Source organism: Strix uralensis, chromosome 1 (genome assembly GCF_047716275.1).
Source record: "Strix uralensis isolate ZFMK-TIS-50842 chromosome 1, bStrUra1, whole genome shotgun sequence".
In the NCBI taxonomy this organism is placed as follows: domain Eukaryota; kingdom Metazoa; phylum Chordata; class Aves; order Strigiformes; family Strigidae; genus Strix; species Strix uralensis.
Genome location: NC_133972.1, coordinates 12,149,606 through 12,174,087, shown reverse-complemented (window position 1 = coordinate 12,174,087; position 24,482 = coordinate 12,149,606). Strand labels below are relative to the sequence as shown.

At 41.5% G+C, this 24,482-nt stretch overlaps 1 protein-coding gene across 6 annotated transcripts in view; it reads right to left on the bottom strand.

Moving 5' to 3' along the window:
* Positions 1–13,953: 13,953 nt before the first annotated feature.
* Positions 13,954–24,482, bottom strand: part of CDK13 (cyclin dependent kinase 13) — a 49,769-nt gene continuing 39,240 nt past the window's right edge. Inside the window, exons 12-14 of one of the 6 annotated variants that reach the window (XM_074888268.1) lie at positions 23,595–23,800; positions 20,091–20,657; positions 13,954–19,045 (exon numbers count right to left, since the gene is read on the bottom strand). In XM_074888268.1, coding sequence (XP_074744369.1) covers positions 18,189–19,045; positions 20,091–20,657; positions 23,595–23,800 — 1,630 coding nt within the window. In that variant the 3' untranslated portion in view covers positions 13,954–18,188. The remainder of the gene's footprint in view (positions 19,046–20,090; positions 20,658–23,594; positions 23,801–24,482) is intronic. The other 5 variants (XM_074888440.1, XM_074888522.1, XM_074888607.1 and 2 more) reach the window with 5 other exon arrangements.

The following is a 24,482-nucleotide window of genomic DNA, read 5'->3' as shown; positions in this document are numbered from 1 at the left end:
TGAGAAACTGCGATAACTGTTCATTTTCAAATGAATGAACTGCCAGATTGTGTCCTGTTGAAACTGAAGACAGCTCACACTACCGGCAGTGTCCCTGTGCTTAGAGTAGCTTCTGAAATAAAGTTCCAAGTATATAGAAAGCTTGCACAAAGAACCTTTAAATCCCTGTTTTCAGAGAATCTATTGCATCTGGTTGCATTTTTCTGGCACTATTTAATTTCCTCTCAGAATAGTTGCTGGATGTTTTAGACATTGACTCTCCCGTAGCCTGTCATCCTCGCTGCTCTGAGGTGAGGTAGAAATAGTGATCGTCTATACTTTGTGAATATACAACTGGTAATAGCCTGGTTCAGTTTTTCTCTGCTATTACATCACCCCAGTAAACAGATAACAGAACTTTCATTAACCAAATCTCTATCATTTATCTTCTTAACAGCTTGAAAATAGTAAGATTCTAATACATTAATAAACACATCCACAAGCCTTTGTGTACTTCGTATTTCAGGCAACCAGTTTAAAGGAACCTACCAAAAGTAGGTTGTTTTTCTTTAACCCCCTCCCCAACTCAATCCAGAGAAGATAACTTAGGTAGTCTTACCATAATTTTTCCTCTCCAGTAAGTCTTCTATTGTCTCTTTTCCCCCCTCGTTTTTTTCTCAGAACTGTCTGTGCACCAGCTATATATGAAGGCTTTTCTGCATAGGTTTTCCATGGAAATAAGCCTGCCTTTCCTGCCCCTTCCATTGGCATAGGCTTGATTCACCCTTCAGGGCTCTGCTACCAACTGCTGTCTGCTGGAGAGTTTGGTGGAATCGGTGCCACTCAACCCCCCAACGAACATACCAAGCCCACTAAAGGTCCTGTTCGTTTACATTGCTGGAGATGATGGAACTATGACAAGAAGTGTGCACAAATCCTCCCGACTCATCTAAGTGAGCCTGTGTTGGTTGAGTGGTGGACTTTGGGGTCAGATGTGCAGTGAGAACTGTACAAGGCAGACATGCCCTTGCTGTAGCAGCCACTCTTTTCTCTCTAGATTAAGAAACAGTTCTCTTCTGAAGTTGCAGACAAGGGGTGCTCAAATCTGTGCTAAATATTGCAAAGATGGATGTGAAGTCACTCTGAGAAGACAATAGAAAAAGTGTAGAAAAGGGCATGGGAAAACTGTCATCTTGATCCCAGTTCTTCCTGCTAGCTTCCCAACACAACCCTCTCTTAAATACTCACACTTCCACTCAGCATATCCTTGTTGGTAGTACACCAAGTTGGAGGGAAGAAAACTCCCTCATGAAAGCATAAAATCAGGTACTCTCCCTTCAGCAGCCACAGAACATAATACTGGTTTTTAGTCCATGAATGACAAGAAAGCAGATGTGCATTTCTGAGAGAAGTGAGTTTTACGAACAGCAAAAATAAAAAGTCTGTGTGCATAGGGACCCTTCCTGTTCAGTATATTTAATCATTTACTGTCAATTAAAAAAATAGTTCAGCTTCAGTCCAGCCCCAGTTACTTCAGTGATAAATTCTACTTCAGAAACTTTTAAACAGCCAGAAGATTTGCTACAGAGCAACTCTTGTCAGTCTTGTAACCTTTCCAGTGATCAGAAGGAAAAAAACCCAAGGTTCTGGTGTCATTCTAACTGTATTGATGTATCAGAGAAAAACAGCAGAAACACATCTAATCAAAGTATATGCCTTTACCAGCGAGTAGTCTGTTGCTGTGTAAGCGTCCCAAAACAAATAATCCAATTCCTGGTGTTACTTACAGGCCCGGGGAGGATCATCAGTACAGCACACTTCCCCCTCTGGCACCTCCTGGCAAGGGGACTCTTTGGCGAAAGGCTCTGCACCTTCAAAAGCACACTGGTTCTCTTGAAGTTCAGCATGAGCCTTTTTCAGTTGTTTGCAGTATCACAGAGCATCAGCACAGCACATGGGCAGAAGTCCAGAAAGCGTTACAAGTCTCCCCATAAGTGACATGAAAGAACAGAAATCTCAAGAAGGATATTAAGACCTGCATTCATTCCCGTATTCTGTTTCTTCACAGGCTCCACCACGTTCTTTGTGGCCTAGTCCTGCCTTTGCTCTGGACTCCCACCAACTATTCCCATAGTCTTTTTTTGGCTGACACTCCATTTGAACCCGGTATTTCTCTCTTAAAACACTTCCACTCTTTGTGACTTAAGCCATCCATAACTTACCTTCTTCAGAGCTGTCTGTATCACAAGAAGACTTTTCCATCCTTAGCTGACAACCGCTGTTCCCCTAGTTCTAACAAAGCAGATTTTGCAAGTGCTTTCAAATCAAACAAGTTAGAGCTTGGATAGTTTAAAATGTGTTTCAAACTAAACTTGCTGATGTCTGAAACAAGAAGGCAAATTCAAGTGAGACTTTCCAACAGTGAATCTCAGGACAGAAGCTGTCAGTAACCTCCTTAATAGTAATAATACTGCTGATGTAGCAGCAATGACAAAGTGATCTGCAAACCTACCTCCATCTGTAACCTGCCTGCATTTTCCTCCTTTTTTCTTCCTGCAGATTCTTTTCAGACTTCTGCTTCATTATCTTTGTCCTGATGCCCTGTTGGATATTTAAAATATTATTTCTTTTTATTAATTCCAAATTTTAAGCATCTTTCAGAAAGGGAAAGAAAAGTAGTTTTAAAAGTTCCAAGCAAAATCTATACATCTTGAGTCCCAAACAGTGGGTGAAATGAATAGCTGCAACGATGCTAGTTTGTTAAGAGGTATGGGATAAAGGTCTTTTCAGTAAAATGTGGATTCCATAAACTAAAACAGTGTGTGAAATATTTTTTTTTCCTAAGAAACTGCATTGATTTTTGTCAATCTCACTGTCCATCGGTTGGTGCTAGAGAGAAGTATTTATCCTGATATCCTGCACAATGTTAGGTCTAAAACTTCACTTGCCAACTCCCACATCAAAGCAACAACTTGGTTTAGATCACAACATAGATATCCAATATTTAAAGATTTCAGATGGCAGACATGCCAGCATCTATCAGTTGAAGTTGATTAACCACTGTCGCATAGAAATCTGCTTTCTATCTAGGCTGGCTTTGTCTAACATAAGCTTCCATCAATGGATTATATTTTACATTTTTATACTGTATTAAAGAGTCATGTATCGAATTTCTGTTGAAGGTTGGTGATCAAATAGCATTTGAACATTCTCTGCAACAATTAAATACAACCATTAAAGTCACATCAGGGCATTTTTTTCTAAGACTGGATTGTTTATCTGTTTTCTGAAGTTTTTCTAATGAGTTTTAAAGTAATGGGTTTACTTCCATTGAAATCATATACTAGTGTCCTACTGATTGATATTCCTCTGCTTATGTTGCACGTGAACCCTTAGTTTCAGCATCACACTGGAAGGTAACAGTCCTTTTCATTATCATTTCATTCCAACTTCTTGTGTCTTGTAAATATGACCACTGGTACTTTATGTGTGATCTTACATTTCACCACATTAAAATATTAAGGTACGTGCTCCATGTTCCCCTCTTTTCCCTCATCTCTTAGTGTAATGATTCAGATAGCACCTAAAATAAAAACACTTGGCATACCCCAAACACAAATAACACTCCGCATACTAACGGTCCTAAATTTTCATCATTAGCTACCACGTCTTTGGTGTCTTTGTTACATTTAGGCCTTGAAAAACACCTTTTGCGTTTGTTGTCTTACGGGCAGAAAGAGTTAAACCAATTCACAGCTTTTTCTTGGAATTTTCCTTTCCAGAGAGGACTGTCCTGGAGGAATGTAAACACAGACATCGGCTTGCTGTCACTTTGTCCTTTTAAATTCATAAGAAAAGCATCCCAGGGAGGGGCCAGACCAGCCATGGTGTGGTCCCGCACTCCCCTCCCCAGCTGCTGTGCAGGGAGAGCATCTCCCAGGCCGCTCCCCGCCAGCCCCTCGCGCTCCCCAGCAGCCACGGTTCGGGGGGGTACGGGGTGCTGGGGTGCGTGTGGCCGGCGAGTTGTTGTTAATACTCTTCCATGGACCTCTCGACTATGACTTTGCCTAATCCTTCTGTGGAGCTAATCATACAACTCATACTTTTAGAATATAGTGCCAAACCCAGTTTACATCTCTTACAAAAAATTACCAAAATTGTCCAAATATTCTACACCTAAATCAGTGAAGTGTGTACAGGAAATTGTGAAGCACAATAAACATTTATAGCACGAAGACCATTCAACTAGAGTTACTACCTGGAAAAAAAAAAAAATCTGATTTCGAGACAAAGTGTGGTATTTCGATGGAAACCTACAACTCTCCATCCCTTGTGTTTCTGGTTGAAGGTGCAAACTTTTATCTGATTTAGAAATCAGGGCTCATCTCCAATTATTTTGCCTCTCTGTTGCTCCAGACAGTCCAACGTGAAAGATCTGAGCAAATAGGAGGACAATAATGCACAGTTCTAGAAATAGGTTTAATCCCTGTATCCCTCTAAACAGAAATTCACCTTACAGATGTAAACACTGCTTTTAATAGATAAAGTTAAACCAACACATTAATTACATTTCATTAAGCATCACATCAGCCTTTAGAGAGGATAACACTATTATTCCAGCAATAGGAGAATTAAAGAATAACGAGAAGGTGTCTTGGTTAAACCTTATTACTACTTAGTAGCAGAATAGAACCCAGTGTTTTCTGCTCTCTCTATCACATTCCCTAAAGCTGATTAATCAATAAAATTTTCAGAGCAAGTTTCAAATGCATCACCTTCCTGGAAGGAGGGATGCCAGCAGAAAGGCAGCCGTGCTTTCCAACCCACACTAACGATAAACGGTGGCTGTTTAATTCTGTGAGCATCTCTCTCTGCACTATCACTGTTCATTAAATATTCTGGATTTGGATACAAGTCTGCAAAACCACTTGCATTTTCCTGAGCACCTTTCAACCACTGCTCTTAACAAAAGAAATCCACTTCTTAGGTTGTTAGCATTGCAAGGACTTGGAACAATTGAGGATCCCTGTGATTTCTTTGATAATTCACACATTTGTGTGGTTCACAACTCTCAAGGAGAGCTGCATTTCAGGTCTTCTGTGGCCAAAATAAGTATGCCAAATTAGACATAATTTTTTTTAATAGAAGGTAGTTTCATCAAAAAAAGCAAAACTATTCAAAAGGGAAATTCTGTCACTGGAGATTTAAATGGAAATCCCTGCTGAAATTAACAGGCGTTTGGATTTCATCCTTTATCTGACCTAAAATCTGCAATGACAGCAGCAATGATTTCAAACTAAGATAACAGTCTAAGTTTTTAAGCACAACACTATGGCAATGGAGGTCACAGTTTCCTAAGAAACAGAGGAATACTTGTATATCGAATTTCACTGCATATGGAAATGATTTATGCTGTAATCAAAAGTGTAGTCCCTTCCAGTGGAAGATTCTCAAGCCATTATCACAGAGTAAACCACTCTTCAGCTCTACTAGCCATTAATTTAATGAGGCTTTTTTTAAAAAAAAAATCTTTTTTCTTAATAACTGGTAGACACCTAACCTGGCGAAGCACCTGCTCGCTGTCCTGGAGACAAATGTGGTTCAGCTTTTCAGATTAATGGATCAGAAAGCAAAACACAACAGTATTCTAAAATGTATTGTAGTAACTTTTTCATGCTTCAAAACAGAAAAATAATTCACAATCTCTTCCAGAGTTGAGGTTTCAGGTCTTCAGGATTTTTTGTTTGGGGATTTTGTTTGGACAGCAGCTTTAAATGACATAATCTCTCTCTAGAGCATAAAACTGTCACCATAATAATTATGAGTCATTTCATGGATCTTATTTTTAAAAAGCTACAGAAAATCAAGCCTAAAAATATTAATGCATCCCTAGCGTTCAAGCTGTGGAAGTGCTGAATTTAATATTCCAGCAATACGCAATATACTGGATGATGTAGACGATGTTTCGCATAACACAGGGTGTGTAATACGAGTGTTACAAACCTGATTTCTTGCATTTTCTGACTAACTACAGAGTGTTTAATGTCAACTTGAGCAGGTTTTTCCTTCCCACTTATGAACAGTTTTAGAACTGCTCTGAAGAACAGTAGGAGCTGCCAGCTTCCCCCGTACACTTTGGAGCACTCACTTTACAAAAGTCCTACCGATAAGAAATCGAATCCAATTTGTTGGGTCTGTTTACGTGCTCGTGAATTCGACAATGCTGTTGTTGATGCGTTACCTCCTCTGTCCCGTGAAGTCCTCCAACAGAGTTACACAACTTGTCAAAGCGTCGTGCACCCAAATGGTACTCGGTTGGAAGAGGTCGAGCCAGTGTCCTATCAAACGGTCTCCGCGCAGCAAAGCACGTGCCTGTATGTTGTTCACGTTGATTTTGTCTTGTCAAATGGTTCTCTCTGCACTGTGTAGAAAGTTGGGCAGTTATCCCCTTTTCCTACAACAGAAGCTGTTTTGAATATCAATCACACTTAAAATAAAACTAGAAATGTGTTCCCTCAAATTGAGAGTCAGTGAAGCATCTGCATTTGATGTTCTTCCCATTCTGCATATGAAATCCTGACCTTTTCTTGTTATCTGCAGCCTCTTCTTGTTGTCGAGGTAAGGTTTTAGAAATTTTTATTTTTAATTAGTCAACATAACTGGTCGCTCTCGTTCTCATTACATTTTTCTTCCCAATTCTATAGAGGCAATTGATGATCTCACCTAATTTTTAAGCTACCAACTTTCTTATTTTGTTATGGACTGCAGTGACTATCTTTAATTCTGTTGGATGCTGGTTACTCCCCTTCTGCTCTTGCCAACACAAACATGTCATGGATGAAATACTTAAGACACATATTTTAACCAAGTCAGGAGAAGGCCTCATGTGGGGACTACATCTCAAGTAATTTTTAGAACTTGATGAAAATATGTACTCAAGAAAAAAAAGACCATTTAGGTAGTCACGCCAGTTTTACCAAAAGATTTTGGTGAAAAAGATGTTTTTCTAAAAATGTTGACATTTTCTCAATCAAACATTTTTTTTCATTCATCACTTCAAAGAGACTAACAGATGCTTTTAAACAAATGTTGCTTTAAAAAAGTAACTGGAAAGAATAACTTATTTACTTATCAGCCTATGAACTGCATACTGTGACATGGTATGGCTCCTTTTTATTTTTATATATAAATTTCATGCATATGAATCCATATTTAAATGAATGGTTTGAAATTGTGATTCTAGAAATTGCATACCTGTGTGCCCATACTCTGAGCATACCAAAATAATAAGACATATAGTTAAAATTAATTTTCTGTCACAGATTTCATATTAGCATATCCTTCTTGAATTTCACATTTATCCTTTCTGCAAAGTCAAGAGTACCTTATTTTCATCATACTGTATCTACCCATGTATCTACATTTTAAATAAACCCAGAAAGCACTGGATTTCGGATGCAAAGTTATACTTTGATTTACTGCATCCCATAACAAAGGGCATAAGGTAATAGTTTTTAGAATACAGAAGCTCCGTAATGCTGAAACCTTAATACAGAAGTTGAGAAATGAAAAAGAGTCAGGAGGCTGCAAGGTAGCAACAAATGACGGGTGCTTCAAAAAGCATGCGTAAGGTTTCCCTGGATGTCAGTAAAGAGTTTGTTTTCTTACAGTTCAGACTTAAATGTTGTACTTAAAAAACCAAACAAGCAAACAAAACCAAAACCAAACTGGACCCTCTGAGGAGATTAATTGAAAGAGAAGCCCATCTCCAGTTTCTCTCATGCTAGAAGCTGAAATAGGGTTGAATTTCTGCTAGAACAGGTCTGCAAAATTCTACATTCTGGGTTTTTTGTCATTGTTCCCAAAAGGCAATATTGTAATTGCAAGTACAGTTCGCAAATAAAAATTATTACTACTACCTGCATGTCTTCTTTCACTGTCTTGCATAATTGTATGTGCTTGCTTGGAAGTCTCAGAGCAGGATCTGCAATCCATAACGAGAAGCAATCTGGGGAGAAAAATGTACATAGCTTCTAATAAAGTCTGCCAGGTTTAGAGTAATACTTTCCTGATGTGGAATCACCAGACCATCTGCAGATAAGGTTTTAACTATTATTTACTACCCCGCTTCTCATATACATCATTAATAGATTTCTGTTCATTTCCCATGTCTTCTGTAGTTCTTTGTCTTTTTTTCCGCCCACAATGAACAATTTTCACAAAAAAGGCATTAAAATAAACAGTCACAATTAATCTTTGTTCTGCAGCAGCAGGGTAGAAAGCAGGAAGGTGCCTGTGCAGTCAGATCGCCCGCTGCCTGCCTTGTCTGGAGGGCAAGGACTCCAGCCTGGAGATGACACAAGTTTTTGCAGGGTCTTTGTGGGGCGGGGAAGGTTACGGGGCTGCACACAGGTAGCTTTGGCTGCTGGGTTTGTGCCCTGGGCACGGCATCCTTTGCTTCCCACTGGGGGGATGGCCCACTCCTCTAACTTCCACATATTTTCTGCCGTTGGGTCAGCTGCAATGCTGCAGTCCTGATCTCTCAGTCATACATTGCTCTGCAGGGGTGTAAATCAGAAAGCTGTTAAGTGAAGGAACAAGTTCAACATTTTTCTGATGATTTTTTGCGCTCAGCAGCATTTTTGAGAAACTCAGCGAATGCTTTTATTCTGATGTTCGTCTCGAGGGATAGGATACAACTATTTATTCGTATTTAACAGACAAGCCACAAGGCACAAAGAGGCCAAGCAACTTGTCCCGGACAGAACAAGAAACAACCTCATCTAACCTAAGCCTTGGTGCTCTATCTTGCATTTTGGAAACAATCAACATCCATTGGCCTGGTGGAGGGAACTGGGGAAAATGCTGAAATATCCAAAAAACATTTTTCCAGAAGGAATAATAAAAGCAACACACAAAAGGTAGCATCAGTAATGCTGCCTTTAAAGATGCTACGCAGCAATATTTGGGGTTGGGTTTTTTTTACACTATAAAGATCATTCTGTAAGAATAGCAGTATCATTGGAAAAGCATTTTGGAGCTTCCTCTGATTTTTCAGAGCAGAGGACCTCCACTTTACTGTGTCTTGGAGCTTACAATTTAGAGAAATACTGGTGTGGCATTACAAAACCCGGGCCATCCGCGTGCTCATCCCCATGCTCACTGCTGTAACCCAGGCAAAACAAACAAGACACGTGTGTATTCAGCTCCTTACTTTTCTGTAGACATCCTGTGTGACCTCAGACAAGCCCCTTTCTCCCAGATTCCCATATGAAAAATAACAGCATTTTTCTAAAGCCCCTCCCCTCCCCGGTAATGTGAAAAGAAGGGTCGTGGTGCATTTACTGACTGTGAGAGGCAAGTGATTCCCTTCTTACAGAGGAGGTGAGGAATGATACACTCCGGTGCATGCTGTGTGGTTACACACCCCAGATGGCCAGCAGGTGCTGAAAATGATCTCGTCATTGAACCAGTGACACTATTTCAACTATTCCAGGAGGCAAACAATGCTTCCAACTGGGAATGAACGGATGCACGCCCAAGGCTTGGATCCAAACACTCCAGATGCTCCACAAAGGAATCTCGGATCCAAACCAACCTCTTTGCAAGGCAGCAGCACGCCACCATGCCACCAACGCCTCGGAGCAGCAGTAGAGTGTCGCCTCCTCGCCGTACCCTGCCCCTCCGACCTCCTCTTCGGAGTGCAAATGGCACCAGCCCTGCATAAACTGTGAGCCAGAAGGGCACAGAGGAGGCAGCAGCCGCCGTGTCGTCCCGCCAAGAGCACAGAGCCGCCACACGCAGCCGCAGGGTCAAAGAGGGGGAGATGAACAAAACCGTTGGGTTCCAGCCGGGCTTTGTCATTTTATGGTTGGGTGCCCGTCCCCCCAAAAACCCGCTAAAGACACTTAACAGCATTTATGTGCCCCATAATGTGCAGTGCTAGGTCACGGCCCACAGCTGGCACCGCCTGGAGAGAGCGAGTTCCCAGGGATGGCAGGGAGCACAGATGGCTTCTGCACCCTCAGCTTGCCCTTGCCGTAGCTCAGAGGAGAAGCAGCACTGGTAATGGAAGTGTGGAGACAATGCTTTGTAGCTCAGGAAAACCCCGTTTCTAGTTTGTTTCAAATTCTCATCTAATGTTTTTCTCACATTGAAATACAAGATTTACTCTCCATACAAGGAGGTATTTTTAAAGCAGGTTCTGGCTTAGTTCAGCAAGGAAGCAGGGTGGGGAGAGAGGGGAAAAAAAAAAAAAAAAAAGATTGTTGTTGGATGAAGTTCCAGACATGGTGCTTTGTCTTGTGTAGAGGCTGAAGTGGGTCACTGAAAAATGCATAGAAAAAATGCTGGTAAATGATTCTGGCCTTCTTCAGGTAAGAGCATGGGGAATCTTTGGCTTCACAAGTGTGGGAGGAAGATGCTTTTCTCACATTTTACCTGAAAAATACTCCGAGCTTTTCAGTATTAAATACAACATACATTCCCCAGCTAGAAATAAAAGCAGATTCCACCAACGAGCGCCTTGCCCAGCAAAGCTGAGTTCAGACAGACAGATGAGGTTGTTTCCTTCTTCCATTTTCGCTCCCCGAGATCTTCATCAGGGAATGGATCAGAGGAGAGAGCTTGTGTATGGCTGTAGGGTCTGTTGGATACGCTTTCTTCCCCATATCCTGGTACATCAAAGAATTAGAAACAACAGCTAGGGAAAAAAAAGCCTGGAGTATTTCCAGAGTATCAACACAGCTACTCACTTACCTTGGTGAAACAGAAGGGAATTAGGCTTGGAGAAGCAGATGTAGTGCAGCAGGAGACCTTAGGGCCATGCTGGTGATCCAAATTCTGGTGATTTATTGAAATCGATGGCCTTTTATTGGCCAAGGCATTATTCTTCTTAATCTAGAGAAGCAGCCCAGGAAACAGCCGTGTCAGTGAAGTCTGCAGTGTATGAATCCTTGTCTCCTCCTTAAACAAAAAAAAATAAGACCTGTGAAAGAGGCATTTTCCTGCCACTAGTCTTTGAGGTTGGAAGTTGTAACAGGAGCTCCTGGAGTTCAGCTTTGAGAGAAGAGATGAGGGAAACATCCTGTCCCAGCCCCTGAAAGTCACCCTACGTGTTACCCACACGAGAGAGCTGCTAGTGAAGAAAGTAGATGGGGTGTGCCATGGAGTCCACGAGGAGCAACTCAGTACTTCAGCAAACCTGAGAAAGTCTCATGGTTCGTTTCTAACATCCAAAAGCTCCCTGAAGGATAATACTGGTAAGGAAAAACAGGAGAAAAAAAGCCAAAACAAAACAAAACCAGGTCCTGCATTAAAACCACTCCTGCAGATCCTTTCTGCAATCAGTGAGGATGGAGGAGAATGAAGGTGAAATCACTCTTACTGAACACATAAGTAATGCTCTCTCCCTTGCTCCTTGTTCAGGGAAAATCCCCTCCTAAGCCAGGCTTCTGCCCAGCTCTCTGCACAGCCCATCCCTTGCTCAGGGTGACGTGGACACGGGGCCGTGAGGAAAACCAGCATCGGCTTGTGTGGCCCTGATTCTCAGAGAGGCCCCCACGGCAGGGCAAGCAGACATCAGTACTGCCCTACCACTGCCACCTGGGTAAAACCAAGATCCTCAGAAAACATTTGAGAAGGCAGGAGAAAGAGTGTTTTTCCCCCATACCAGAACCTGCTAAGATGTTTCACATGTTTGTAAAACAGGTCTGAAAAGAACTTGCAGGATGAAAGAAAAAAGGCACCAGACCTGCACATTAAACACTCGCTTCCAACTGCATCCTCTAGCAACTACTGCCATACACCAGCATGTAGGAGGGCGTATGGCACAGACACACATCTGCACAAGTCAAATACTAACCGCAGAAACCAATTAATCCCCCCAAGTTAGCTTAAGGGCAGCACACAGCTGTCAGATCTGCTTGCAAGTACCAGAAGCTCCCAGGCTGGTTTCTGCCAAGCTTACACTCAAATATTCCCTTTTCTACCCAGTTACATTTCTTCCACGCTGTATTTTCTAATAATGGAAAATACCCTCACAAAGCCCCTTTGCAAGAAGTCCTATTAAAGACGCATTCATCACGTTACGTGAATTTGCCAGATCAATGCTACGTCCAAAGCACCCACCGAGGAATTGTTGAAGCGTCGTCGAAGCCATGCTGTGAAAAGCCATCAGAGTATTGCCTGTTAGCAAGGGCTGCTGTACCTGGAGAAAAAAAAAAAACAGTACTGTAGGCTCAGACTCGAAGTTCCTCCAGAGTTAAATCACACCGACTGCGAGTTGTCTCCACAGGCAATAAAAAAAAAGCCCAAAATAAGCAGCCATGATGACCAAGCGGCTTTAAAAGCAAAACCCTCAAGCTCCATGGAAGGGAACGCAGTTGACTGGGAAAAGAAACAGTTCCCCTCATTTGTCAAATGAAGCTCACCCTCTCCCCTAGTTTGTTGTCACTGCCAAGAGCTCTGACTTGTATTTTCTTCCTCACAATGGGGGAGTTTGGTAACTGTAATCCCCTTCATCCGGATGGCCTGTCGGGGCTTACAGGCATTCCTTAAAAATAGAAGCAACCTAATCCCAGTTCGGCTAATTTAACACAAGTTTCTGCAAAATTGCATGGTTCTTTCAAAACCAGGAGGCAGTAATTCACAGCTGTGACACGAGATGGTTTGCTTCCTCTCTTGCCCCTGATTTCACAGACACATTCCTAGCTCCGTGTTGATACAGGCTGTTGTTTGCTCATCTCTCCTCTTGATGCTATTTTATTTGCAGCTGAGGATATTGATTCACATGCAGATCCCACTGGAATTACTACTGGTACCTTTCTGCACAGCTTGGTGGCTGTTTAGCACTAACAGCTGAATAAATGGGACACAGCACTATTCTCAAACCATTACAGGTTCATACTCCAACATAAACCAGAGCCAGCTTTGTCACGTTACTAGTCACAATAGCAGCTTCCATGAGAAAAACTGAGCAGACAACTAGAAATTGTTTCACACAACTCTTTGATCTGCTATGCGTGAGTCAAACGTAATACAGCCTGAGCTGGTCATCAGAGGTAAAATCCAGGCTTTAATTGTAGTTGCTACCAAAGTATCGTTCTCCAAAGTGAGGAGATGCTCTGGGCTACAGCTACGTGTTCTGCCAGCCTAATGTCAGACACCACCTACGTACCTGCTGCTGCCCCCCCCGACTTCCACCTTCACCGCCCACCTTCTGCCTTGATCAACGACAGGGTATTGAAGTGGTGAGAGCAACAGTCTGTCCGACCTGGAGTTAACAAGAGTACTGCAGATACGGCCAGTGCCTATTTGTGGATGGAAGTACAGCATTTATTGACAGATGCAGGCGTTCTCATTAGACTGGCTGATACAGCAGGAGAAAAGCAGTGAAGCCTCAGGCATTCCAAGCGCGGCTGCTGAAGCCACGCTCCATTTCCAGTGCTTCACCAGCAGCGTACGCTATAGCCACACACGGACAACACCCGGCTCTTGGGGTGTCATTTCCCATTACTCCTAACGCACGCCCCATCCCCTTTGAAGAGACCGTGGGGAATATTAACTGCACCAAGAAAAAAACGTCACGTCGTACATAGCCCACCGTCCCAAAAAGCAGATGCAAATGGTGCTGGAAAGAGCAGCATCTTCTCCCCGCTGGAGGGGCCCCGTCTCCCCCCCCCACCTCCCCGCAGGCCGCCTGCTTGTGCTGCGCCCTTGGGGCTCGCTGGTACCCTACACTGCTCCAGCAGCAACCAGGAGCCTCCCTCTAGCAACAAGCACACGACTACTGCCAGTCGCTGCAGTTTTCCGTTGAAAAAGTATTGGAATGGTAAATACCTTTTTAGTAACTTGCAGAATTCTAACACACTGAAAATTATACTCATTTGGATACTAAAAAAAACTCCCCTCAGTTTAACCCAAGGTTCTTTTGAAATGCTGTTTGACAACCAGAGAGGGAAAACAATGAAAGACTTCAAATTTTCATGTATTTTATTTACAGGCCGCACAATACATTTTATATACAAATGGCTTAAAATAACAAAGAGTAAGCAAGCTGAAGCATAACAGTTTGATTATTTTAAATTAGGTTGTCTTGAAATAACTCCTGCAATAAAGTATTCTTCACCCTGATAAGCAAAAGTTAGTTCGATTTTAAGTCAACCCAAGGTCATTTCATTTTTAAATACAGAATTCAAATCAGTTTTCTGGCAATTCCTTAATTTTATGATACACTTCCGCATATATAGAACATCCCCAAACTATCAAGAAGGGAAATAGCCAAAATTTCCCCATGTAAAAAGCGGTGTAACAGAACAGACTGGAGAAATGTTGTATGTAAAACACTTGCGTGTTTTATTAACGCAAAGAAGAATAGGAGAGATACAGCTGAGATTCTTCTCTCTTGAAAACAGAATTCATGGTCTGGGATCTAATTTGCCCGCAGACAAGAGGTATCCTACGTTACTTCAGTACTTCAGTTTTTACTGCACAATTATCTACTAAACTCATCCAACTGTAAACTTCACCAAAACTGAAACTGCCTCCTGCACCGAGCAAAAGGAGAAGAGCACTCAAAACCGTAAGAACTTACATTACAGCACTTATCTCGCCTCTGCTTCTAGAAATCACCTTACACTACCATGGCATGGAGAAAATTTAACACAGACCATGTTTTATGGAAACATAAGAAAATATAGAAGTTTGCCATTTTAAAATTATTTTTCCAAGAAATTATATTAACATTTAAGGATACATGTATTTTTACACCTCTTCCCTAACACTGCTCCTTCTGTTCAAGATAACAGCAACAACTAGCAATCCATGATAAAAGCTGTTTCCTTTGGCTGATTTTAAGTATTATAATAGTCTAAGTGTTTTAAGTCATGGTCATAGCAGTCCAGTCGTGCTCGCTTTCTTCCTCTTGGTATGGCTAAAGACCACTTAATATAAATAACGAAGTACTTGCTACTTGATAGTCCATGATTACAGTATTTGCTATGTTTATTTAGAAATACAAACACACAACACTTACTTTTCGATGTAGTGTCCAGGTCTCTGTAGCACACTTTGGAATTGCAGCACAGAAAATGTAAACCCAAAGGAATGGGGGCGGGGAGTAACAAAAGCCACGGCTCCACAGAAAAATAACGTGGTTTTCAGAATGTCTACTGCTGCATCAAAAATGCAAGAGCCACATGATGTAAAATGCCAAACCAGGACAGACTCACTCTGCCAAGTGAAATTTGTTCAAAAGGGTAAAATTCTGAACTGACGTAAGCACCTCATCATGTGAGTTAATTCAGAAGAAATTTTGATAGATGATACACAGGTCTGGTACAAATGAATGTGGACCTCCAGTCCTTGGGTCTGGCCAGTCCCCTGGCTACTAACCGGCCCAGATGGGGCCAGGGGAGCGCAGCCGTGGGTCGACGTGCTGCTGCCAGGCACCCCGAGGGCTGAGCTCCTTGCCCACACGCAGCCCCTGCCTGCCCAGGGGGACAGACTGGCAGCGGAGGAGCCGAGGAGATCCCCCGCGTTTAGCAGAGAAGGTCAATCTCTCCAGAGTTACCACATACAGAAATACGTTCGCTTTCCCTCCAAATTATCCCAGCGCTGCTGTCCCAGGCAAACACAGCCGTCAAGTCACAGGCTAGTAACCCTTACACTGAACTGGGGAAAAGTCACTGCGCAGTACACACCTGCCCCAGCGTGCCAGAGTTTTTTTCTGATTCATCTGGAAGTCAACTGTCTATTGCATCGCCTTCTCTCTCTCCTCACAGTCAGGATTACTCGTGCCGGGGTGGGTTTTTTTCACGGCTGAAGACTGAAATCCCTTTTGGCCGACGGACGCGGCGCCAGAGCACTGCCAGCCGTAAGGAAACTGCGCTGGCGTTTACACACGCAGAGGGGACTGACCTCTCTGCATTAAATGAGGTGAACTAAATGACTTGAAAATTTACCTCCAAAAGGAAAGAAGCAGGAGACACAACGTCTCCCTTGCGTTTTTGTATTGGAAGTCAAATCATTTAGTCCTCTGAGATCTACCTTCCATTTGAACTTACCTGCTGTTTTAGCCAACTACCACCTGCCGTTGCACGTGAAGTGCAGGGGAGTAACACCAGACTGCACATTTTCAGTGACAGCAACTGCCGTGGAAAGGCTTTTACTTGATTCTGAAAAAAAGCAATCTGTGTGTAGCACTGTGGGAATTTACTTTTTTTAAGATTAGTAAACAAAAAGCCTTAGCTGACACTGTCCATATCTAAATGACACTCATGATTTTGCCTTTAAAATTTTACGAGCAGAAAAATGCTACAGGGGTGTCCTTACTCAAGGAGAACTATCCAATGCACTGTCATTCACAGGCGAAGCTTTTGTTTTTTGTAAGCACAGGCTATTCAGGTCATCAGTATTTGTTTCTGACTGGGCCGCTTTTATTTTCAGATCACAGGATTTTCTACTGCGACATCGTAAGCAGCATGACTCTCTCTCCATTTCTCATTTGCCAGATCCTCAAACACTACGTAGTTAGCGAAGTGAGTTTCTCCATGCTCTACAATGTGGTGGTTAGCCATATACGAACCAGGATTTTCACCTAAAACAAAACACCAACAACTTTGGCTTCTATTCTGATAATCCAAAAAGTCACTGACAAGACTACATTTGTAATAGTGTAAGTAAAAATTTTACTTTTTTTAAAGTAATAATTAAACACTCAGTTACATAAGGTACCGATTTGTCAACTGGATAATCAGTTGGAAAATTGTTTCCAATATGGGCTTTAAAACATTCTTTTACGTACATGCAAAATATAACCATACCTCCTCTCTGCAGGAGAGAGACAACTTGTTGTCAAAGAAAAAAAAAAAAACCATGCTGGAAGTTGTAATTAATATGAGGAGTGGCTCTTGGTAAGAGTTTTAACTACAGTCATTTTATCAGTTGTTCAGAGAGACTCAATTCCAATATTAAAATGTTCTGTGGAATAGCAGATATAAAATCGATTAATTGGCACAATCACAAGTTTACAGAGAATTAGAACTGGTGTCAAACGTTTTGCTGTTGCTTTAAATACTGGTCGTTTTTCCTTTGGTTACTTCCTATAATGCAGTATTTGTGGTAAAAAGATGACAGTGTCAGCTTTTCACACAAAGTAAAATAATTACTGCTGTTGACATTTAAGGGAAAAAAACTATTTCATCACTTGGTAAGGACATATATAGTTTATTTGACAGAGGAACTAAAACACTTACTACAACTCCAAGAGGGAGCTGAGGAAGAACTACACTCTTCATTCTTCTCCTCACTTTCAATGTTTCTCATGAAGTTCAATTTGGAAATGACTTCATCAAAATAAGATTAGGTCTCTAAATAACTGGCCCACCTGAAGTAAACAGCACAAGGTTATAACCTATTTGACTTGCCTATTATTATCTGAATTTTCATGTTAACTACCTAGGTTTAGGTATTATTTTCGTGTCGATCTATAAAGTACTTCCAAATTTTTGCAGACCTTAAGCTTACATGTTAAGGCACTTACCATTCAAGTAAAACAGTTTTTATATAAACAAGCCTGGGAGATGGAGAGAACATTTTACCACAACATCCACTTTTTTTTTTTCTTGAAAGAAAAAAAAAAAACATTGACCAAATATTTATAAAATTTTGCATCAAGAGAAAGGTTGTGTTTTATTATCTGAAATGAGCACAAAGTACACCTTCCACAATAACACTGAAAGCAGTGCAAAGACTGACAGTGACCTTTGACTAAAGGTAGTTCTGTAAAAAGAAAAATACCAAATAAATCAGTGCCCTGCTTTGATTGTTGTAAAATTTTTTTTTACATAAAAGTTGGTCCAAACTTACAAAAAAAGCACAAATGTGCATAGTTCAGAAGATCTGAAAGAGTGCCATAAAAAGCTGATGTCCCTAAATTTAGCATCCACTTAAAACTGCCAAAATACAAAATAAAATTCAGAACTAGAGTTTGTGAACATGTACAATCAATTTATCTAGTTTTCAGACAGCATGAGTTTTAAGCATTTTTAATTTTTCCTACTGTATGCAAGACCCTTTTCCACATAAAAATAAAGCTGTTGAATTAACATTATTCAAGTCTGTTGAATTGCTGCTTTAAACTGCAGCTAGGAGAAAAAAAAAAAAAGTTTTTCCAGATAAAAATGATGTGCCTGAGGAAAAACAGATACTCAATATGGTAATCCTCTGCCTCGCCCTCTCACTGCAGATGTGCTAATGTGTCCCCTGTATCCTTGGGAATAGCCGGGTCCTTGGGCAGGAGAAGTCCAAGTCTGTCCATGCAGGTGGCTGATGCCACTGGGATTTTCCTGTAAGTTACTTCCGTAGCTATAGTTGTGCATCTTGGTGGGCAAAGAGTGCGTATTCTCTGGCCCTGCGGAAGCGTCACTGCTGCTCCCCAGAACCGGGATCGGGCCGTGGCTGTATTCGAACCTATGGTCTTTATCTCCACTAAATAGCATGGGGCCAGGGTTGAGGTAAATGTCTCCATAACCAGTTACTGAGCTGGGAAAGGATTCTGAAAAGGCTGACGGAGGAGGGGCAGCACCAGAGTGAGATGAAGCAGTACTGTAGTTATCCAAAGACTGAATATCCGAGTTCCCGAGGAAGCTCCTCCTTTCCAACGCTCCTGACGATCCGCTTCCTATTCCGTCGCTACTGCCATAATGGGCAGACGAGAAGGAAGACGATCCAAAGTTATCCTTGTAGTCTGGGCCTGGTACGTAGGAGTCTCTAGCCTGGTAATCCACGCTCGGCTGGACTGGCTCCTCCGTTGTCGCCTGAGCTTGATGCTGAGCAAGCAGCTGCAGAAGAGCTGCTTTCACTCCCGCGTGAGGATCTGTTCCTGAAGAGTTAGTTATAGGCAAATGCTGGTTCTCTGTCCGATAATCAAGGTCTTCGTCAGTGAGAGGCGGAGGTTCTGGTGGCTCTGGGGGACGCTGATCTGGAGGCAAGATCCGAGGGCGCTCTTGCTCGGGTGTTCGGTTTAGAAGCCTCATCTCGGACTGCCTTACCAAATCCTCTTGACCTAAGCAGATGAAAAAGAAAAGCTTTGGAATACAAATACACAGTGACAATACCAGGAAGGAAAGGACTCTTTCCTGGAACAATACAGAGGTTTGTTACTTCAATTCTCATTAACTTATAAGTTAAATCTATTGGTAGTCGGACAGATTATTTTGGAGAAGGCAACAGCTCAGGATGCAGGTTTCTCCTCAAAGTAAGATTACCAGGCAAGCAGTTAAAGAGAAACAGTACAAGTTCCTTAAAAAAAAAAAAAACACCAAACCAAAACTCAAGCAACACGTAAACACTAGAAAACTCAAAGAGGGATCAGAAATGATTTGCAAATAGGGATGAAAGTCTTGAGGGACAAAAGGCCACCCTATCAAGGAACAGCAAAACTTAGGTTTTTATGGGTGGTGGTTTTTTTAACCTCAAAAAACACCCCAAACCACTTCAGAATACTTCTTTCAACAGCTGCAAACACCAGAGAGCACTACGTAAACCACCATATAGTAAAACACAAATAGCAATCCAGAAAGATCAACAACAGAGCTCTAAACTGTGAAAAGACTACGGAAGCCCCACTACTATACCCCAATGGGAACCTTCAACCATGTGCGTTAGTGACAGTTATGGGTAACCACTTACAGAATTTGACACTGAGGAACTTCTCTGGTCAGCATTAGAAACAAAAATAAGATACCCTCTCCCCAAAATAGGCTTTACTGAAACACTCAGTCAGAATTGGCAAATTCCATCTATGAATTTGCTAGAGAAGACTGTCTTCAGCACAAACACCACTGAGAGACCCCCAGAATAACAATCAGTGTAAGGGTTTCACTACCAGCCCTTGTGTACCTCTTCGAGTGGGGATCACCTTTTGCTCTGTCTGCACAGCACCTGTTCCAGTAAGACACAAATTCTACGATCCAGATGTAAAACGTGACAAAATCAATTTAATCATCCCCCCTATACTCACACAGACTCATATGGTTAACGAGTTAACTCTTTATGCCCGAACTATTACGTCTCCACTGCTCAAGGTTAGCAATAAAGACCTTCAGTACCTGCAGACGTGTATAATGACTTGATCAGATGTGGGTAGCCGGGTGCCGGAGATTCCACGTCGTCCCGGCTGACAGACACAGGCGTGCTGGGCTCCGGAGGCTGCCTGAGTTGTAATGACATTTCATTTCCTGATCCGTTTTCCTTCTCCTCCAACACAAAATCTTTTTGTTTTGTTTGCTGAGCCTTTATTAACTGAGACAACAGAACAGCAAATGCACTCTGTACAGCTGCCTGGGCAGCATCAGTCTCAACTTTAGGCTGACTCAGCTGAGCAGGTGGTACAGGAGGCTGTGTGACGGGCGGCTGTTTTAGAGGCTCCTGTTCCGGCGGTGGTGGTGGAGGCGGCGGCGGCGGCTGCTGCTGCTGCTGTTCTGACTGTTTTTCACCTGCTGACAAAATTCCAGCAGGAAGATTTATTTTATTTAGTTGCTGCTGAGTCTCTGGGTTTACCTTAATATTCAACACTTGGGCAAACTGTGCCAAACTAACACTTGTTTTAGACTGTAGGAGGTTTAGCAGGATTGCCACTTCATTCTGGTTTAACTGCTGTCCAGTGCTTGTTTTTGCTAAAGACAAAAAAGGTGGTTTTAAGTATTATTTAGAACTGGCATATTTCAGAAACTCAAAAGAAAGACTAATCTAGCATGGCTGAGACAACTGACAAAGCATGGGTTTGGACAACATAGAAATGGAATGCTTTTACATCTTAACTGCCTTTGGGGGAGCATCTATAGGAAATGGGAGTAGTAAGATCCAATATAAAGAAAGTAACTTCCAAGGGGTGCACACACACACTTGGACACATGAGAAACATCAAGCTGGAGCTCAATTTTCCACAATGCAACTAAGCCAGGGCTTAGGGCCACCTGCTTTAGGCAGCTGTATGATTTCCAATCCCCGCAAAATTTCCTATCTTTGACATATCACATCCCTCTGTTAAAAAGTGGCCATCTGCAAAATGCATTTCCAGTCATATTCTGGCCCATTCTAATTCAGCATCTGGATTCTAACACCTGCTCAAGTGACCAGGCTCTAGGTGACCCAGAAGCTAGCGGTATAAATGCAAAAGCAAGTGCTGAGTTTGAAGGACAAGAAGTCAATCACCGAGTAGCAGGAAAATGCAGGTTTGTGATGATATACAATTTCTTCAATGAAATGGAGTTTGCCACAAATAAGAGGAGATTATGATGAGGCAGGGAAATATGAATAAGGACGTCAGAATATCAAAGTAGTGTCTTAGTTTCAAACACCCATTATGGTAGTTTATTTTGAAAGTAGAAGCGAAGGAGCATGGATTTCAACATGCCTTATGAGTAGATGACTTAAGAGAAGAAAGTAGTTAAAAAATGAGCGTGTGTGACACTGCTGGCAGAGCCCTCAATTTTTTTTAACCCAGATCAACACGAACGCATTCTGTCCTCTTCTATCCCTGCCATTCTGCTAATTCACCAACATATTATAATTCATAGCATATTCAAAGCCAGGCCTGAAAAAATGGTCACACACACAAAAATATTAAGTATTTGCCTTGCAAGACTAAGAGCAGCACAGCTGGGAAGTACTGCAAAACCCACAGCCCACTACCCTACTTGTGGATGTGCACCAGGATACAAGTACTTAGAACCTACTCCGGCAGGATCTGGGGACTTCAAGGCTTTCATATATTTATATAAATATCAAAATAAAACCACCTTTTATTTGGCAATACAGAAAAAATATAATTTCTAATGCCTTGTACTGCTGGCTCTCACTCAGATGTCATGCTTAACAGTTGATTTTGTTAACATCTGAGGATGGTGTCCTCAACACGCAAACTTCTCTCAGATTCTCAGTGAAAATTCAGCAGAAAAATGCCAAACAGGGAAACTAATCTACCTATTCCATACTCTTTGTTTAGTTTCAAGTCCAAGACCAAACTCCATTCTGGGAAATCTAGCAGTTTCTCCCAGAGCAGAATTTTTGAGCTCTACGTAGTTCCTGTTAAATTTTAAGATGCAGTAACCAGGGGTCCCATTCATGAGTCAGAACATTATCAACTGATCCAAGGTGGCTTTAACCTCTTTTTTGAGATGTTCAGAAACAAATGCAACAGTTTTGTTTAAAGCATGCATTTGTACATGGAGTTCTTTAGCGTGCCTTATTGATGATATTATCTAAGGTGAATTATGGCTTCCAGAAGTCTCTTGCTTAATACAGAAAGCACTTCTATGCTGAACTGCCTAAGCTCCACTGAAAAATAAATTGTATTCTTTTCTGCCTAGATATATTTTTCTATGTACATATAGGCAAAGGGCACTATAGGTCTGAATGATTCCTTCTCTATTTGACTAGTTTATTTTGCACAGTTAGTATTAATGACTAATAAATATAGTAGTCTCTCATCGGGCTACCTGTTATAAAAGCACAAACAAAATAACTACTATCCTTTGGACTCTTTAAACTTCTATACAGTTTTCATTTGGGGGGGGGGGGGGTGAAATTTAAGGGCTACAGAAAGTCATGCTTGAAAATGCTGCCAAAACTTTAGCCTAAACATACGGAGTGGCAGAAGCTCACAGCTGGCTTACAGTGAGAAACAGGATGAACAGGAGCAAGAGGCAATAAATTGCAATAAAATATGATCAAAAGAACTATTTTCTGTATAACTCTGCACAGAGTATTTGGAGCTCTGCTCTGTTGTTAAATGAAGAGTTGATTCAAGATGGTTAGTATCAAAGAATTTTCAGGGCCCGTGAATGCATTTACTGTTTTTCTTCAGCTGAACTCCTGTATCAGTGCCATAAGATTTGCACAGCCAAAACTGGTCTAAATTAAACTTATCATTTGGTATTGTTACTTTCTATATTTCTACATATTATGAGGGAACTATCACCAAACTTCTAAGTATCTCAAATGGTGTCCACAGGGGAAAGCATTACCTTCCTCTTTGTATTATACTCATAAAATTGGTCTCCAAGCAAGATACTTTAGTTAAGTTTCAGAATTATTGGCTGTGCAGAGGTAGCTGCTTCTTGTTATACCAGGTTTTGGGGGTTTTTTTGGGTTTTTTTTTACAATTTGGTTCAGCCCCAACAACTTGAAAAGCTGAAGACTAACATAACATGCAGAAGGAATCTGTTTCATTTGAAGTTTTGATTGTCCTAAAATCTGCCTTCTGATCAGTTTATCAAAACCAGTAAAGCTCCTCCAACCTATGGAGATTGTGAGGAATTTAGAGCAGCAGCTGGCTTTTGGGATTACTGAAGAATTATAGATGAGAAAGACAAAATCCCCTCAAAATACAGAGCAAGGTAGTTGCTCTGATAAGACTAAAAAAGTAAAACTTAAAAAGGAACACCCAGTTTCCAAAAGCAAAGGTAAATCTTTTGTAACAAAGATTAAACTTACAATACTGTTCCTCCCTCAAGAATCCAGGAGACGTCAGTACTCTGAAATAATACCTAAAGTTTCTAGAGGTGCAATCCAAGTAGAAGGTAATCATAAGAACTAAAAATATTACTGACCAAGTGCTACACTAGAGTTGCCCTGAGTTTTGAGTTGGGAAGAAGTTTGCATGCCTTGTGGGGTGTTGGTTCTGCTCTCGTCCATGCCTAGAGACAGATCCTTCCTCGGGACTTTAGTTGCTGTTGAGTCATCAGTCATGCCCATCTGCTTCTGTCTTCTGCGTTTCTTACTCCACAGCTCATGGCAATCCTGCCACAAAGGAAGGCTGCAAAGAATGATTAGAGATAATCAGTTTTATCCTTTTTTTTTTTTTTTTTAAGATTTTTTTTACCATGTTAGTAAAATAAACGCTCTAATTATGCACAGTGTAACTTTTGAAAGATGAACCTAATGGAACTCAGAAAAACATCAGAAAACACGCAAAGCCAGCAAAACCTCAGCTCTGCTTTTTCTGGCTGAAATCGTTTCACTGATTTGCCTGTTTCAGAAGCACAGGTCCCTCTGGCAGAAAAGGGGAACATGTATCTTAAAATGAGAATCAGTTACTTTCTTGCATTCCTACTTATGAAAAGCCTTGTTATTTGTGCAATTCAAGACTTCAAACTCAGTGCTGCACACTTGCTATAAAACAGAATTTGCAGAGTAACAGATAACAGAGTTATCAATATGAAAGTGTTTTTTTCAGGGTCTGGGTGACCAATTCCTTTTATCTGCTTGTAAAAGTACTACTGCCTCATGACTTCAAGTATTTGTCCACAGTAACAGTCATGGCTATCTAGTATTTATAGTTGTACAGCACAGACAACCAAGAAAGTAGGAGAGGAAAAAAAAAATAGAGAAAAGCTGCAGGAATAACTTGCAGTAATAAATAGCACTTGACACTAGCAAAGTTAGGAAACTAGGAAGAAGAAGAGATATCCCAGTCCTTTAAGACAGATGAAAGCAGA